Below are 16505 nucleotides of genomic sequence, written 5' to 3'. Positions count from 1 at the left end.
CAGGAGTTCCTTATAATATATAGTGAATAAAGTGCCCCCTATTGTAACATATAGGGATATTATAAGTCACTTAGAGTTCCTTATAATATATAGTGAATAAAGTACCCCCTATTGTAACATATAGGGATATTATAAGTCACAGAGGAGTTCCTTATAATATATAGTGAATAAAGTACCCCCTATTGTAAAATATAGGGATATTATAAGTCACTGAGGAGTTCCATGACTATATAAAAGTACAAGGCCGAAGGTGACTTCTAATACCCTCATTTTTTACAACAGGGGGTACTTTATTTATTAAAATATACTTGTTTTAGTGAGTCATGTGACAGAAATGACATCACTAAGCTCTGATTATAACTGATGACATCACCAATATATATATATACCTTTGTCTTCTAAACCTTGCACTAAAATGTAAGTGAAAGTCTGTTTTTTTCTTAAATTAAAATATAAATCCAACATTTCTACAGAATTTAGCAGGTTATTTTACCCCCCTATAAATATTTAGAGTTCTGGTTTACAACCCCTCCCTCTCTCACCTAGATTGTGAGCTTTTGGGGCTTTTAACAGCTCATCTGACAATGTTTGCATTTTATTTAGAGTTCAGTCTGTCTCTTATCTGTGGGGAGGAGAGAGGGTTGGAACATACAGAGGCTGCACCCAAAATACCCCAAAGCATCCTCATATTTATTTATAAGGACAGCAGGAAGATTAGATTTTATTGTATGAATACATATATGTATATGTTCCCCTTTGCAGATGACCAATTACAATAATAACAAAGCGGTACCAGAGCCCCACAGTACCACTACACACATGTGGCTGTGACTGACAGCCCGGATTCCCGCCTACGTCTATGACAGCCGCTGGCCACGCCCCTCCCCTCCCATTGGCTGTTCGCTGCCGCCTGGCTGTGTTATTTTTCGAATATAAGAGCGGAGCGCTGGGACTGCGGGCAGAAGCTGGAGACTGGCGGAGAAGCGATTGTCGGGCCCCTGTGCCTCTTATTTCCTTTCCCTGCCCATGATCTGCCTGAAATAGGGACGCCCATGTAGGGGACAGGGCACATTGGAACCCCCCGATCCCATCGCTGTATATTCTTTCTGCTTGTGCCCCCCCACCCCTCCTCTGCATGTGCAATATACTGCCCTCTGCTGCACCCCAGGATCTGCAACAGCCTCTGCACCCCGGAACCTGACATCAGCTTTGCACCCCGGAACCTGACATCAGCACCCTTGCAGCTTAGCACCTTTCCCGTTCTGCAACAAGCTCTGCACTTCTGACTCTGTGACTCTGAAGCCTCTGCACTTCCTGCTCTGCATAAGGATCTACTAAAGCCTCTGCACCCCGGGATATACAAAGGCCTCTGCATTGCTCTGCACTTTTGCCTGCTCTTTGCAGCCCCCCAGTTTGCTGTGTTGCACCCCATCTTTGCACCCCTAGTTCCTAGCCCAGACCCCCCAACAATGGAGCTAGAGAAGCTGCTGAATGATTTCAGTCCCAGCCGGAGCCAGGTCCCTGTGCCCAGACCCACCCTGCTGCCAGGCTTTGCCATGGTTGGAGCCCGGGGCCTACTGTGCCAAGAATCTGGGGTCTTGTCCCCCGTCACCAGTCTGGCTTTCACCATGAACAAGCTGGCCGGCCTAGGAAGGTGAGAATTCATTTTAAATATACTATACATTGCTTTTGTACTGTACCTTGGCATGATGGGTAAAGCATGGCAGCCCTTAGGGTCAATGCCAAGGCAAGATGGGTAAAGCATGGCAGCCCTTAGGGTCAATGCCAAGGCAAGATGGGTAAAGCATGGCAGCCCTTAGGGTCAATGCCAAGGCATGATGGGTAAAGCATGGCAGCCCTTAGGGTCAATGCCAAGGCAAGATGGGTTAAGGATGGCAGCCCTTATGCGCAATGCCAAGGTATGATGGGTAAAGCATGGCAGCCCTTAGGAGCAATGCCAAGGCATGATGGGTAAAGCATAGCAGTCCTTAGGAGCAATGCCAAGGCATGATAGGTAAAGCATGGCAGCCCTTAGGCGCAATGCCAAGGCATGATGGGTTAAGGATGGCAGCCCTTAGGAGCAATGCCAAGGCATGATGGGTAAAGCATAGCAGTCCTTAGGAGCAATGCCAAGGCATGATAGGTAAAGCATGGCAGCCTGTTGGAGCAATGCCATGGCATGATGGGTTAAGGATGGCAGCCCTTAGGCGCAATGCCAAGGCATGATAGGTAAAGCTTGGCAGCCCTTAGCGCAATGCCAAGGCATGATGGGTAAAGCATGGCAGCCCTTTGGCGCAATGCCAAGGCATGATGGGTAATTCATGGCAGCCCTTAGGCGCAATGCCAAGGCATGATGGGTAATTCATGGCAGCCCTTAGGCGCAATGCCAAGGCATGATGGGTAATTCATGGCAGCACAGAGCAGTGGTAAGTTGCAATAGAATATATTCCCCATGCTGTGTGTGGTTAGTGGCACCCTATGGCAGTGCCAGGGGCAGAATGCTAAAGACATTGGCACTAAGTGGCCACTATATCTGCTGCTATTGTAACCCTGGTGTGAATTAGATTGCAAGCTTCTGTGCCTTGCTCCCCTCTGTACTGAGTATCCCTTGTTTGTATGGGACACAGGAGAATGTGTACGCCCTACAGGGCAAGGAAGCAGGGAGTTGCTGTTAATCAGCTGTCAGGCTTCACAATTGTTCAAACAAAGCTCTGAGCTTGTGTTACTGAGTGAGGTTTCACACCCTGCGCCTCTGGTAAAATCTGCCCCCACTGCCTGGGTTTCTTTGCTTTCCATACTGAAATGCAGTACAGGCTGCAGGATACAAGTTATTGGGGGGGGGGTTCTTCTGTTGCTGGGTGGTACATACTGCGGCCTGTTTTCATGCAGTAAATAGATCTGTCCCTAAGGGTTTCTCTGTTTCCCTGCCATTTCCTGCCTGCTCTGGCTAAGGGTCCGCGCCTGCGCACTACCCCCTCACCCCCCAGGAATGGTACTTTCATTCAGATCAGTGGACCTATAGCCTCATACTGTAAGTACCTAGAGAAAAGGCAAAGTTTATGATTATAGGGGTTCGTAAGAGTGGGAGCTGCCATACATTGTTCTGCTACTGTACTTGGATATCAGTTTGGAAGGCAACAGTTGCATTGTCTTGGAAATTCGTAACGCTGACAAGTTCCCCTTTATGTGCAAAGCTTCCGTCCTGTGTTCCGTCCCATCCCCGGGCTGTGTAGCAATGCCTCGTGGGCCGATACCTGCGCATAGGATCTGTGCTTATCTGTGCCATTTGGTGTGGTTTGGACTATGCCATTACCATCTGCCATCTTCCCGCATCTCCCCCCAAGGATTTGCCTAATTAGAGTGAAATGAGCTTTGGGAGATAACGGATACCATCAGGCTTGGCTTCCTCTACAAACGGCTTTGTCCCCTTTCCCTGGGGAGGTGCAAATGTTTGTAATTGGTGATTAAATGGGATATTTTCTGCGGAGAAAGCCCCCATTGTTCTGGCCAAAGAGCAGAGAGATCACCTGAGTGCGTGGGAATGGGAGTTTGCTGTATAGGACTGCGCTCTGCACTGTGTAATATGCTCTGCTTCATGGTGATATATATATTTATTTCTCTGCAGCCAAAGTGACACGCCAAAAAGAAAACATGGCATCTCCTTCCGGACTCAGTGCACCTCCCTGTCGCGAACGTCGTCCTCCGATTCATCCGATTCCGGTGAGGATCCATTGATGATGTTTTTTTTATCCTCAGATATATATAGAAGTGTGGTAAATAAGAGCACTTATGTTTCCTGGTGTGTGTGTGTATATATATATATCTAAAGGAAGTTAGATGTGCAGGGAAGGTATATATACAGGAATGTTAGATGTGCAGGGAAGGTATATATACAGGAATGTTAGATGTGCAGGGAAGGTATATATACAGGAATGTTAGATGTGAAGGGAAGGTACATATACTGAGATGTAAGAAATGCAGGGTAGGTACTTGTTCAGGTACATTAGATGTACAGGGAAGGTACATAAACAGGAAAGTTAGATGTGCAGGGAAGTTATATGTGCTGGGAAGGTACATGTGCAGGGTAGGTATATGTGCAGGGAAGGTTTATGACATGTACAGGGACGTTATGTGCAGGGAGAGTACATATACAGGGAAGTTAGTTGTACAGGGAGGGAAAGTACATGTGCAGGGAAGGTACATGTGCAGGGAAGGTACATGTGCAGGGAAGTTACATGTGCAGGGAAGGTACATATACAGGGAAGGTACATGTGCAGGGAAGGTACATGTGCAGGGAAGGTACATGTGCAGGGAAGGTACATATACAGGGAAGGTACATGTGCAGGGAAGTTACATGTGCAGGCAAGTTACATGTGCAGGGAAGTTACATGTGCAGGGAAGTTACATGTGCAGGGAAGGTACATGTGCAGGGAAGTTACATGTGCAGGGAAGGTACATGTGCAGGGAAGTTACATGTGCAGGGAAGTTACATGTGCAGGGAAGTTACATGTGCAGGGAAGGTATATGTACAGGGAAGTTACATGTGCAGAGAAGGGATGTTCCCTGTTCCTGGGTTGCCATGTTGTCTGCATGCCAGGGGGGTATCTGGGTAAATAATATGGTGAAGGAGCCTTTCACAGATGCTATAGCTACAGACACAATCACAGTCATCTGCCGCCCGTCTGTTACAAGGGAAGGTGCCTGAGGTTCTGTTTGCAGTTCATTTAAACTCCCCCCCCCCACTTCTTAAAAGACAAGTGTGATTCCCCGTGTTCTCACAACTGTAACATGTTCTTCCTGGAACGTCCCTGTTCCCTCGACTGTGCCACCTAGGTGCAAGGGGAATTTGTCACCCTCCCTTCCGTCAATAAATATTTCCATCTTCTTCTCCACCGACAGGTCTCTGCTTGGATTCCCCCAGCCCCCAGGACTCGGAGCTCCCCCACGAAACGTAAGTGTCCGTATTTACTGCCCGACTCTGCTGCTGCCGCCCCCGTTTACCTTGCACCTCACTCCTGTGTTGATGTTGGGCCGGGTGATTAAAGGGATGTTGACTCTGCTGTGTTTGCCAAATTACAAACCCAGTCGGTTCCTTAAATAGTTTTTCCTATAATTAGCAGAATATACGCCATTAAAGTTGCAGTTTGACGTGGAAAACTAATACCAAATACCCCCTTGCACTCTCCCCATCACTCGTCTAAAGGTCCCCATACATGGGCCGATTCTAGCTGCCGATATGGGTCCCTTAGACCGATTCGGCAGCTAATCAGCCCGTGTATGGGCACTACCGACGGGCCTGCCCGACCGATATCTGGCCAGATCGGCCAGATCTCAATTGGGCAGGTTAGAAAATCTAGTTGGATCAGGAACCGCATTGGCTCGTTGATGCAGTCCCTGGACTGACTTTTCCTATGCCCGTTGTTATAATTCCATCGTTTGGCCCCAGGGCCTAACGATCAAATTAGCCTTGATTCCCCCGATATCGCCCACCCGTAGGTGGGGGATATCGGGAGAAGATCCGCTTGCTTGGTGACATCTTATGGTGTATAGGGACCTTTAGGGCAAAAGCCCATAATGGAGACAATTTAGCACTGGCAACGTATAGTAAAATCCTTATCAGTTCTAATAGGGGGTTGGGGGGCATTGGCACAGAGACACGCAGACAGTTGCTAAGTGTCACTTGTTACCCGTGCAGTCTGTGCTGGTATGTGCAACAGCAGCTGCTTCTAAGCCAACAGCTGCCGTCCTTTTAACTCCTTGAACAACTGCAGGGTGTATGGGGCCCCCGGCTCGGGCTCCTTCACAGCCCTCTTTTGTTTTAAAGTCCCCATCCAACTGGCAGGGCTCCCAGAGAGAAATATGATTCCTTCATTCAGGGGACGCAAACTCATGTTACTGATCCACAAAGCCTGCAGTGTAGGGAGGGGACAGGCCGGGGTATTGGGGTTTTTTGCATCTGATGGGAGGGCTCTGGAATTCAAATGTACATTCCTAGCCGGGAACTGTGCGGATTTAACCCTGTCACTCGCGCTTGAGAGGAAAAAAGGAGAATAACAGAAGCGTACAAGGCATTGTGGGCCCTAGAGATTTAGCCTCATACATTGTTCCTTTAGTCGGGCAAACAGAGTAGAGAAATAGACAGATACTTCTCTCAGCTGGAATTGCAGTTCCAAATAAAACCATGGGCACTTTTATAATGAACAAATATAGGGAAGCTGCTTGGGGAGGTGTTTGGATTTGGTCCGTTAAAGATGTAGTGACAATGTCCCCTTTAATATCATATGGGAAACAGACAAGTACTGGGTGTTCTGTGGGTTTAAAGTGCGTAGTCAGCTCTCTGGTTGGCCCGTGTGGTTTGACATTAAAGAGGCGAGGGCAGGAAGATGTCTGTTGTGAGGAGCGGCTGAAGATGAAGGGGGTGTACAGTATGTGCACCCAATTTTAAGAGAGTGTATCTTATATATTATTTTTCTGTATATATATATATATATATATATAGTGAATAAAGTGCCCCCTATTGTAACATATAGGGATATTATAAGTCACCGAGGAGTTCCTTATAATATATAGTGAATAAAGTGCCCCCTATTGCAACATATAGGGATATTATAAGCCCCCGAGGAGTTCCTTATAATATATAGCAAATAAAGTACCCCCTATTGTAACATATAGGGATATTATAAGCCCCCGAGGAGTTCCTTATAATATATAGCAAATAAAGTACCCCCTATTGTAACATATAGGGATATTAGAAGTCACCGAGGAGTTCCTTATAATATATAGTGAATAAAGTGCCCCCTATTGTAACATATAGGGATATTATAAGCCCCCGAGGAGTTCCTTATAATATATAGCAAATAAAGTACCCCCTATTGTAACATATAGGGATATTATAAGTCCCCGAGGAGTTCCTTATAATATATAGCAAATAAAGTACCCCCTATTGTAACATATAGGGATATTATAAGCCCTCGAGGAGTTCCTTATAATATATAGTGAATAAAGTACCCCCTATTGTAACATATAGGGATATTATAAGCCCCCGAGGAGTTCCTTATAATATATAGCAAATAAAGTACCCCCTATTGTAACATATAGGGATATTAGAAGTCACCGAGGAGTTCCTTATAATATATAGTGAATAAAGTGCCCCCTATTGTAACATATAGGGATATTAGAAGTCCCCGAGGAGTTCCTTATAATATATAGTGAATAAAGTGCCCCCTATTGTAACATATAGGGATATTATAAGTCCCCGAGGAGTTCCATGTCCATATAAAGGTAGAAGGCTGAGGTCATTTATACAGGTCATGGAACTCCGAGGTAACTTCTAATATCCTCATATATTACAAAGGGGGTACTTTATTATAATATACACGGTTTGGTGAGTCATGTGACAGAAATTATATTACCGAGCTCCCATCATAACTGATGACATCACTTTTAATCGTTTATAAGGATATAATTAGTATATAGTATAGTATAAACAGTTATGCCCCCCTCCAGGGTAACCAATGCTTCCTGCTCTCCAACTGCCCCATTAGTCGCATCCTGTTTGTGTTTATAGTGAAACCAGCAGTGAAGGGAAGTCGACCTGATCATATGGTACAGAGTCACATCCTGAGACTGTTTGTGGTGGATCTTTGTTGTTTTTAAAGGAACAGTAACACCAAAAAATGAAAGTGTATAAAAGTAACTAAAATATAATGTGCTGCTGCCCTGCACTGGTAAAAGTTGTGTGTTTACTTCAGAAAGTCTACTATAATTTATATAAATAAGCTGCTATGTAGCCATGGAGGCAGCCATTCAAAGGAGAAAAGGCACAGGCACATAGCAGATAACAGATAAAACACTATTGTATTCTACAGAACTTATCTGTTATCTGCTATGTAACCTGTGCCTTTTCTCCTTTGAATGGCTGCCTCCATGGCTACACAGCAGCTTATTATATAAATTATAGTAGTGTTACTGTAGCAAACACACCAGTTTTACCAGTGCAGGGCAACAGGGCATTATATTTTTATTACTTAAAAGCTGTTTCATTTTTTGGTGTTACTGATCCTTTAATTATGAGGCAGGATAGTTACTATTTTAGCATTATCGGTATCTGTAATTACTATGGAAAGCAGTGTTGGTCCTTTCTTTTGCCTACACTGCTGCTACTGACACCTGAATAATATAGCTGTGAATAAGACTTTAGTGCTACATTGTGGCAAGAGTCAGAACCGCCAGTGCAGGAAGGGACACATCCATACTGTTTAACACACATAGCAGATCCTGTGAGTTAAAAAGAAGCAGAAATGTCTCTTATCTTGATTTATGGTTTTATTGGAGGCGACAGTTGGTCGGCAGGTGAGGCTGGGGCAGATACATATCGAGTGTTTGACAATTCTCTGTCCTTTGGCAAATATCAGAGCATCTGTGCAGTATGATATGCACCTCCCTCCCCCAGACTGTCCAAACCCTTGTATTAGGTATTTGTTCACCAGTGAATGAGGGTATTATGGCTGGGCAGCCAGTTCAGCACCTGTCCTGACTCAAGTGATGGGGCAGATGGGGTCAAACTCTGGGCTGGAATAGCAAAGGACATTTGGCCCCAGATTCCTTTACCTATGCCCCCCTGTAGTGTGGGTGGCACAGGGCAACCTGCCCAAATAGATAAGGCTTAATGAAAATGAAATGGCATTGATTAGTTTCAAGGGGAAGTTAACATTGCTAAGATTGCTCATGTCTATGAATTTACTGAATGTAAAAGGGTGGGGGGGGGGGTCTATTGAAGGATTTTAGCAGTTATAGTTAAAAAGAATTAGGCACTGAAGTCTCTTACCCCCCATGGGCTTGCACTTCTCTTGTATAGGGGGGGCAAGGTGGAGGAGTGTATTTTATGGGGGTTATTTGTCTCCCCACAGACAGTTATTGTCCCAATAGAAAAGCCCTGCACTGCAGGCCCCCCCACCCCAGCGGAGAAGGGGCTATGAATGGGTTGGAGGAGGTGCCTGTATTTAAGGTGGCTGAATGCAATCTGCCCAAGACACAAAGCCCGGCTAAAGTATAATCTGCCCTTTCTTGCAGAATGCTTGAGTTAATTGGGGCTGCACGGAGCCTCCATCTGCCAGTCCTTGGTGTGGGGGGGCTTGCAGCACGTGCTTAGTGGGGTCGGCCTGCTGCCTAGTGCATGAATGGGCTGAATAGAGGCTTTGATATGCCACACTTGTCCCTTCCCGATCCCCCTACCCCCCCCCCAGGCAGGGGGGCCGAGCCTGATGCTTTCCTTGGGACATATGGCTTGGGTGCAGAGCCAAACAAAGCCGCACATTTACATACAGGTGGGGAGCGGTGACCCTTAAACCCCTGCTATAGAAAAGGCCGGGGCACATTAAACCCATTTACAGCCCCTGTATCAGGGCGGGGGGGGGCAAGCGAGGGGGCTTTTGTGCATTTATTCTGCTTTCTTTTATTTATCATTTGCATGCACAGACAAAATAGGTCAGGGGGGCGCTGTTCCTGGATGTAAATGAGGGTAATTATCAGGGCGAAGGGACCCCAGATCAATACCGGGCGAGACTCATTTATACCCATTTTCACTCGTTCTCTCTCTTTTTTTTTCCAGGTTTGAAAAGGTTATTTTTGAATCAAGAATCCCCCCCAACGAGTAAGTATAGGGACAGTGTAGGCGACGTTTATTGGTGTATTTTATATAGCAGCTTCTCCCATAGCAACATCAAAGGCCTCTGCGGGCAGCAGTGCTGTAAACGTTAAAGGGCACTTAATTAAAAGACAAATTTAGCCAATGTATTTTTTCCCCTGTCGTACATCCTGCTGCACATTGTTTTCAAGGATAAGTAAACACTTTTAATCCCGACGTGTGCCGTTAGGGCCGTTCCCCGATGCAGAGAGAATGCGCAGCTCTCTAAACGCCGCTGATACCAAATGTTTATTTAAAGGCGTGTTTGGGTGTTTCTGCTGCTTACAAGATAATACCCCTCCCTACAGCTAAATAAAGCTTTTATTGGACCATTAATAACATTATTGCTTAGCGAATAAGGCCCACATTCTGCAGTGCCAATAGGGTGATTCCATTATTGGGGTTCAGACATAGAATTATTCTAACCCGTCTCCTTTTTTCTTAATTTCCAGTATCAAGCTCCCAATCAGAAGAATCCACTCCTTGCCGGTAAGTTAATTTCCGCCTTTTTTTAGCAAACCATTTACTGGGCGGGGCTAGGGGATCATCATGGCAGCTCCTGCATACTTAGGAATACCTTAATAGTCTATATAAAGGATAACGCTATGCTTACTGGGGGGGGGAGGGGGTATCTGATTGCATATAGGCATAAAAGCTGGTCACAGTATATGAAATGATCAGGTATCTTGTACACAGGAGACTCTCCAGGGGGGCAGCCCCGCTCTCAGAAGACTCTCCCACCCGTTGGACTTGGATCTGCCCAAACCCCTCGAGAAGATCCCAGCGGAGAAAGACAATAAGGAGAATGTAAGTCTCACCTGTTGCACAGACAGGAAGTGCAGATTGTGCCTGTTTGATGATGGAGAAGGAATGCCTTGCCCTTTAACCCATGCCTGACCTTTATAAGCCTGGGGGAGGGGTATTTAAAAAAACATAACTTACATTTTTGTTGTGAATGTGGTCAGTCAAAGCCTATGGTCCTATACATGTGGCTCTAAACCTATAACAGTCAAAGGGCCCCTATATAAATATCCCAAGGTTCCATACATTATTATTATTATTAACATTTATTTATAAAGCGCCAACATATAGTGGGTTACATACATTGCACATACAGAGTAACATATAAAGGTGAAGAGAGCCCTGCCCAAAAGAGCTTACAATCTACAATTTCAAGATGGATCGTTGCTAGGCATCTAAACATTAACCCTGTATGTTTCTGTCCACAGGAATTACTTCTCTTTAAGAAGCCGCGCCCATTCCTCCGCACCAGGCTACGCACCTTCGATGGCTGCAGCGACAGAGAGGCTTTTTCCGAAAGGCCAAACTCCGCCCCCACTCTCATGGTAGGTACTTTTCCTTGTGTCGTGACCGCGATCCAGCCAGCTTCTTCCGCTGTTAGATTTGCCGGATCTGATCGATAACGCGATCCTTTCTCCACCCTTAGTTTTTCAGCCCTGACAAGATCAACTCTGAAATGGAAAACGAGAGTCCCATCCGTTTACGCAAATCCTCCCTGACCTTCTCTCTGTGCAATGACGATGACGACGATGACGGATTCATGGAAATTATGGATGATGAAGAGATAAAGGTACAAAATGAAGGGGACATATACCCACCCATATCAGTTTATGTCAGTTAGCTTAGGGTGCTCTTCTGAGCACTTTTGCACTTAACTATATTTTTTTTTAACACTTTGTGTCCCCCCCTTTGCAGACTGATATTCCCTCTGGAATGCGGAATCTGCTGACTGCCCCATTCGTCAACAAAGAAGACAAGAGTGACCCGGTAAGTATGTCAGCCCTCTCTATCCGTCAGCCGTCTCTCTCCATACTTAGTGGATCTATTTGTCCGTCAGTTTTTGGCTGTGAAGGAACGAGTTCCCTTGCTCCTATTTAGGAACTGTGTTTCCATCTTCCCCCAGGATCTGATTATTAAAAGCAAATGCCGCCGGCTGTTCCGATCACCCTCCATGCCTAGTAGCATCATCAGGCCCATACTCAAACGATTGGACAGACCAGAGGATGGTGAGACCCCTGTGAAGTCAAAGAGGTTGAAGAACTTGCCGCAGTCACATTCGGAAGAATGGCCGGAGAACGAGGAACCGGTATGTAGAACCTTTGAGTTCTTTCTTTCACTCGGGGCACATCCCTGGCCAATAGAATATTAAATAGGTCTTCAGCTGCCTTTGACCATCTTGGCCTTAGCCTTCAGGTGTCTCCCTTTGTTTCCATGAAGAGTGATATCTGTCCAGTAGTTGCTGTAGGTTGGGGGCAGAGACATAGTAACATAGTAAGTTAGGTTGATAAAAGACGAAGGTCCATCACGTTCAACCATAATGCCTGTATATAACCTGCCTAACTGCTAGTTGATTCAGAGGAAGGCAAAAAAGACATATCAGGCCTTAGAGGTTTAGACTATATTGTTGGCCAGAATTTGGGGGTATAGCAGCTATGTCCATGTCTTCTGCTATAGCGACCGGTAATAGAATGTCAAATACTGGCCATTTTCCCTCTTTCCTTAATATTTATCATTCATCCTTCAATGTAGAAAATGAAGTTGGGAAGGTCCAAGTCTGTGTGCCTCGCTACCGTGGAAAAGATACTGGACAACGATGAGAGAGAGCTCATTGGTGATTCCTCAAAGGTGAGAAGCAGCAAATTACCCTTTTACCCATCACCTTTATATTATATTATCCTCAGCCAGAGCTGTCCAACTGGGTGAAGGGGAGGTGAGGGGGTGTGGCCATTCCCAACAGATTTTTTTGACCCCCCCAGCATGCCCAAGAACTTCATAGACATGTATGTATGATATCATTGGTTTAACCGAATCCAGCCCATGTGGAATAACTGATTATTGTCAGCCCTGCGTTTCCAAGGGAAAATATAGATGCAATGGATAGACCTTTAGGTGCGAGCCGAGGGTATTAGTAATGATTCAGAAGTTTATGCACCAAATTGACATCATTTCTCTTATTTTCCAGGCGTATTTACTGAAAACAGTGGAAGGGAAACACCAAGATCTGAAATACATCACTCCTGAAATGGTATGTTGTCTCCAAGATCTGATCATAGAACTTATACAGTGGGGAGGTAGGGTTCAATTTGAAAACCATACACCGTGTCTAATAACTCATAGCAACCAATCAGCAGGCAGTATTTGTGTCAGAAGTATCTGATTGGTTGCTGTCATTTTTATGACATCATTACATGACTTTATTCTGTTTTGTTCTTTCAGATGGACTGTGTGCTGAGTGGGAAGTATAAGGACACGATTGAGCGCTGTGTGATTATCGACTGCAGATACCCCTATGAATACGAGGGTGGGCACATCAAGGTGAGAGCTCTTAGCCCTTTTTTTTTCCTATCCAAACAGAACCCAGGTGGGTGCTGCCATAAAGCACTTGGGACATTTTACAGCAGTAACTGAAACTTTTGTTTCTTGCCCTATTTTCTCAGGGAGCCATAAACCTGCCCCTGGAACAGGACGTAGAAGCCTATTTGCTGAAGGAGCCCATAGTACCGCAGAGCCCAGACAAGCGAGTGATCATTATCTTCCACTGCGAGTTCTCCTCAGAGAGGGGCCCCAGGATGTAAGTTACTTTTATCTAGCTTAAACACTATATGATTATAGCTGTGATTCTGACTGCAGTTTCTGCCATAAAGCAATGCAGCTCTGTTATGCTCAATAGGATACTGAGACTGCCTTTCATTATTCCACAGGTGCCGGTTCATTAGAAAGCAAGACCGCAATAGTAACGAGTACCCCAAGCTACACTATCCTGAACTTTATGTCCTTAAAGGAGGCTACAAGGATTTCTTTCCCAGCTTTCAGGTGAGCTTATGGCCTTTCCATTGGGCTTAAGGTGCCCATAAACAGGCCGATTCTAGCTGCCGATATGGGTCCCTTAGACCGATTCAGCAGCTAATCGGCCGTGTATGGGCACTACCGACAGGCCTGCCCGACCGATATCTGGCCTGAAATCGGCCAGATATCGATTGGGCAGGTTAAAAAATCTATTTGGATCGGGGACCGCATCGGCTCGTTGATGCGGTCCCCAAACCGACTTTGCCTATACCCTTTGTTATAATTCGATCGTTTGGCCCCAGGGCCAAAAAAACGAATTAGCCTGGGTTCTGCTGATATCGCCCACCTGTAGGTGGGGATATTGGGAGAAGATCCGCTCGGTTGGCGATGTCTGAAGGTGTATGGCCACCTTTAGACAGAGCTTGGTCCAAGACAGTTGCAGTTGGTCTCTCCAGACAGAGTTTTAACGTGAGTTTATCTCTGTTTCTGCAGTCCCAATGTGAGCCGCAGTCCTACAGGCCGATGCACCACGAGGACTTCAAAGAACACCTGAAGCTGTTCCGTTCTAAGAGCCGGACGTGGGCCGGAGACAAGAGCAAGCGAGAGATGTACAGTCGGCTGAAGAACCAGTAGAGGACAAAGATGGCAGGATAGAGCGCTCGTTGTCTTAAACTGGGGCCAGGGCTGGTCCCTTGGAGGTGCTGCACAGTTGGATCCACGTGGGCACTGAATGGAGGTGTTCCATGCATGGAACTCCCGGATTTGGCTCGGCCAAGCCGGACAGTACTGGAGAGGTGGGCTTGGGTGGACAGTGGCTTTGTTCTGGAAGAGAGAAGCTTCTTGTCATTGGACGAAGTAATCGTTTCGTCATTGGTCTTTTTTCACAACGGCATTACCTTTGCCATCACTGGACATGAACGTAATCAGGTTGGCCGCAGTGCCCTTCAGAGCTGTGAACCTCCACCGTGGAGCGCTAATCACTGTGACTGCGTCTGTGCCTCTGTTATAAGCCCCCGGCAGGCTGGTTTCTGTTGGAGGGACCCACTTGAATATTCCCCCTTGGCTGTCCTGCTACTCCGTCTCCGTAACCCCTCGCAGTTGTTATGAGGCTGCTGTTTGGGATTTTCATCGCCAAATGGCTCTGTGTGTTTCTGTAGTTCTGCGTGTGTCGCACTTGCACTTTTATCAGCCTCTCAAGGTGCGTGGGGGGCTGCACAGCATTGCTCCGCCCCCCGCCTCTGAAGAGGCCAATCAGCTGGGAGTTTCAGTAACTGCCGGCTCATTAGTGTGTGTGCATTGGCTGCATCAATGTGTTTATAGGTTAATTTGTGTATTTGTGCAAATGCTTGTGCCCCGCTGCTGCATTATGGGTGAGATCCTTATTTTATATTATTTAGCCCCCTTGTTGAAATGATATTTTTATAATCTCCCTTGATTTCTTTGTTTATAAAAACAACAAAATATGAATCAAAATCCAGGAACCCAAAACCCTGAGAAGAACATTTATCTGTGCTTGTTCCTTACAGAGTAGTGATGCATGGGGCGGCCCCAAACCTGCAGGACCCATGGATTTACCTGTTGGTTAGACATGTTTGGTCCAACCAATTGCCCTGAAGGCGGGCTGTATTTGCCATCAGCCTTTCCCTGTTCTCTCTGTCAGCCACACTAGTAATGGGGCGGTGCTTATGTTTATACTTGCGCTTGCCCCGCCCCTCTGGAGATGGGACAGGCATATAAATTGGTGTTGCCGGCCAGGTATGGGTTGGGTTAGGGTTGGCCATGGTTCAAGAAATCAGTGACTGGTACATAGCAATAACTAGCTATATATTCAAATGCCAGCAGGGGGAGCACCCCAACCCAATGTACCCATAAAGCTGCCATTATTTATATACATGTGCCTGACCAACCCATCTCTGATGAGGAGGCAGACTGTGTGACTATATAAATAAGTGGGTGTCCAATTGGGGTCTCACTAATATTTGGCCTGCCCACCACCCGCTAAAGATATTATTTGCTGAAACTGTTGGACAGTTGGGTCGACCCACACATTACTACTGCCAAGCCACCCAGTACCAAGCTGATTTGCTATTGGACTCACAAGCAACCAGCCCTGTTCATATATGTAATTCATAGAGCAATTCCAGTTCAAGAAAATCATATTTTCTTTCAAAAAGTAAAAGCACTTCATCTGGTTTTGCTGACTTCTTAATAAACAACCCCCCCCGAGTAAATATGTACTCCCCTCTCCCTAGTTTAATCTATACCCAGACCTTACTTTAATGATGTGAGGAGTCTATTATTCTATTATGTGAGTGTTATTTAGCGATGATTTGATCCCGTGTGCCCAGTTGGGTATAATAGATATGATTTATCCCTTTCCAATGATGGTAGAATCTGAAAACGTTATATATATATATATTTAGTTAGTAGTTCCAGATTGCCATTGGCCTATAAATGGCCACTTTCCCTAAATACGCCATGTTTTCTGCATTCTGTTCATTGGAACAAGTTTGTAATAAGAAAACAAATTATTTATTTTTTGGTTTTGCACAGTTTCAAAATGAGAACCCAGCTATTCCCATAGCTATACCCAACGGTGACTGCCAGGGAAAGTAGTGTTCCCATTGGAAGAGTCTCCACTTATTATTTGTGTTATCCCCTTCTATTGAATGTGTGATTGCAATGCTTATTATATACCCGCTCTGTCCCTGTTCTGCACAATGTTCTGTGTATTCATTCAGGGGAAAAATAAAATCTTAACCTTTTTATGTATTTGAAGTGTGGATTTTTTTTTTCAACCATCAATTTAAGATGGCATAGCAGCAGTCCTGCCCTGCTTTATGGCTGAGATTCTAGCTATCTGTATAACAGAGCATTCTGTCACAGTGGCACAGATCCTATCTGATCCCCCCATTGTAAGCAGCAGTCCTGCCCTGCTTTATGGCTGAGATTCTAGCTATCTGTATAACAGAGCATTCTGTCACAGTGGCCACAGATCCTATCTGATCCCCCC

General features: G+C 45.7%; 1 protein-coding gene across 1 annotated transcript; it reads left to right on the top strand.

The window, feature by feature from the left end:
• Window positions 1-944: 944 nt before the first annotated feature.
• On the top strand, window positions 945-16264 carry cdc25b (cell division cycle 25B). Its single transcript, XM_002936293.5, has 16 exons — window positions 945-1654; window positions 3626-3720; window positions 4900-4951; window positions 9611-9652; window positions 10138-10174; window positions 10382-10492; window positions 10915-11031; window positions 11133-11276; window positions 11402-11473; window positions 11610-11792; window positions 12236-12331; window positions 12669-12731; window positions 12923-13021; window positions 13144-13277; window positions 13408-13519; window positions 13985-16264. The coding sequence occupies exons 1-16, from the start codon at window positions 1470-1472 to the stop codon at window positions 14123-14125; spliced, it is 1683 nt and encodes a 560-aa protein (XP_002936339.2). The 5' UTR covers window positions 945-1469; the 3' UTR covers window positions 14126-16264.
• The last annotated feature ends 241 nt before the right edge of the window (window positions 16265-16505 follow it).

Source organism: Xenopus tropicalis, chromosome 1, assembly GCF_000004195.4.
Source record: "Xenopus tropicalis strain Nigerian chromosome 1, UCB_Xtro_10.0, whole genome shotgun sequence".
NCBI classification, from domain to species: Eukaryota; Metazoa; Chordata; class Amphibia; order Anura; family Pipidae; genus Xenopus; species Xenopus tropicalis.
The sequence above is the reverse complement of the archived record's forward strand: the minus strand, read 5'-3'. Positions and strand labels throughout refer to the sequence as shown.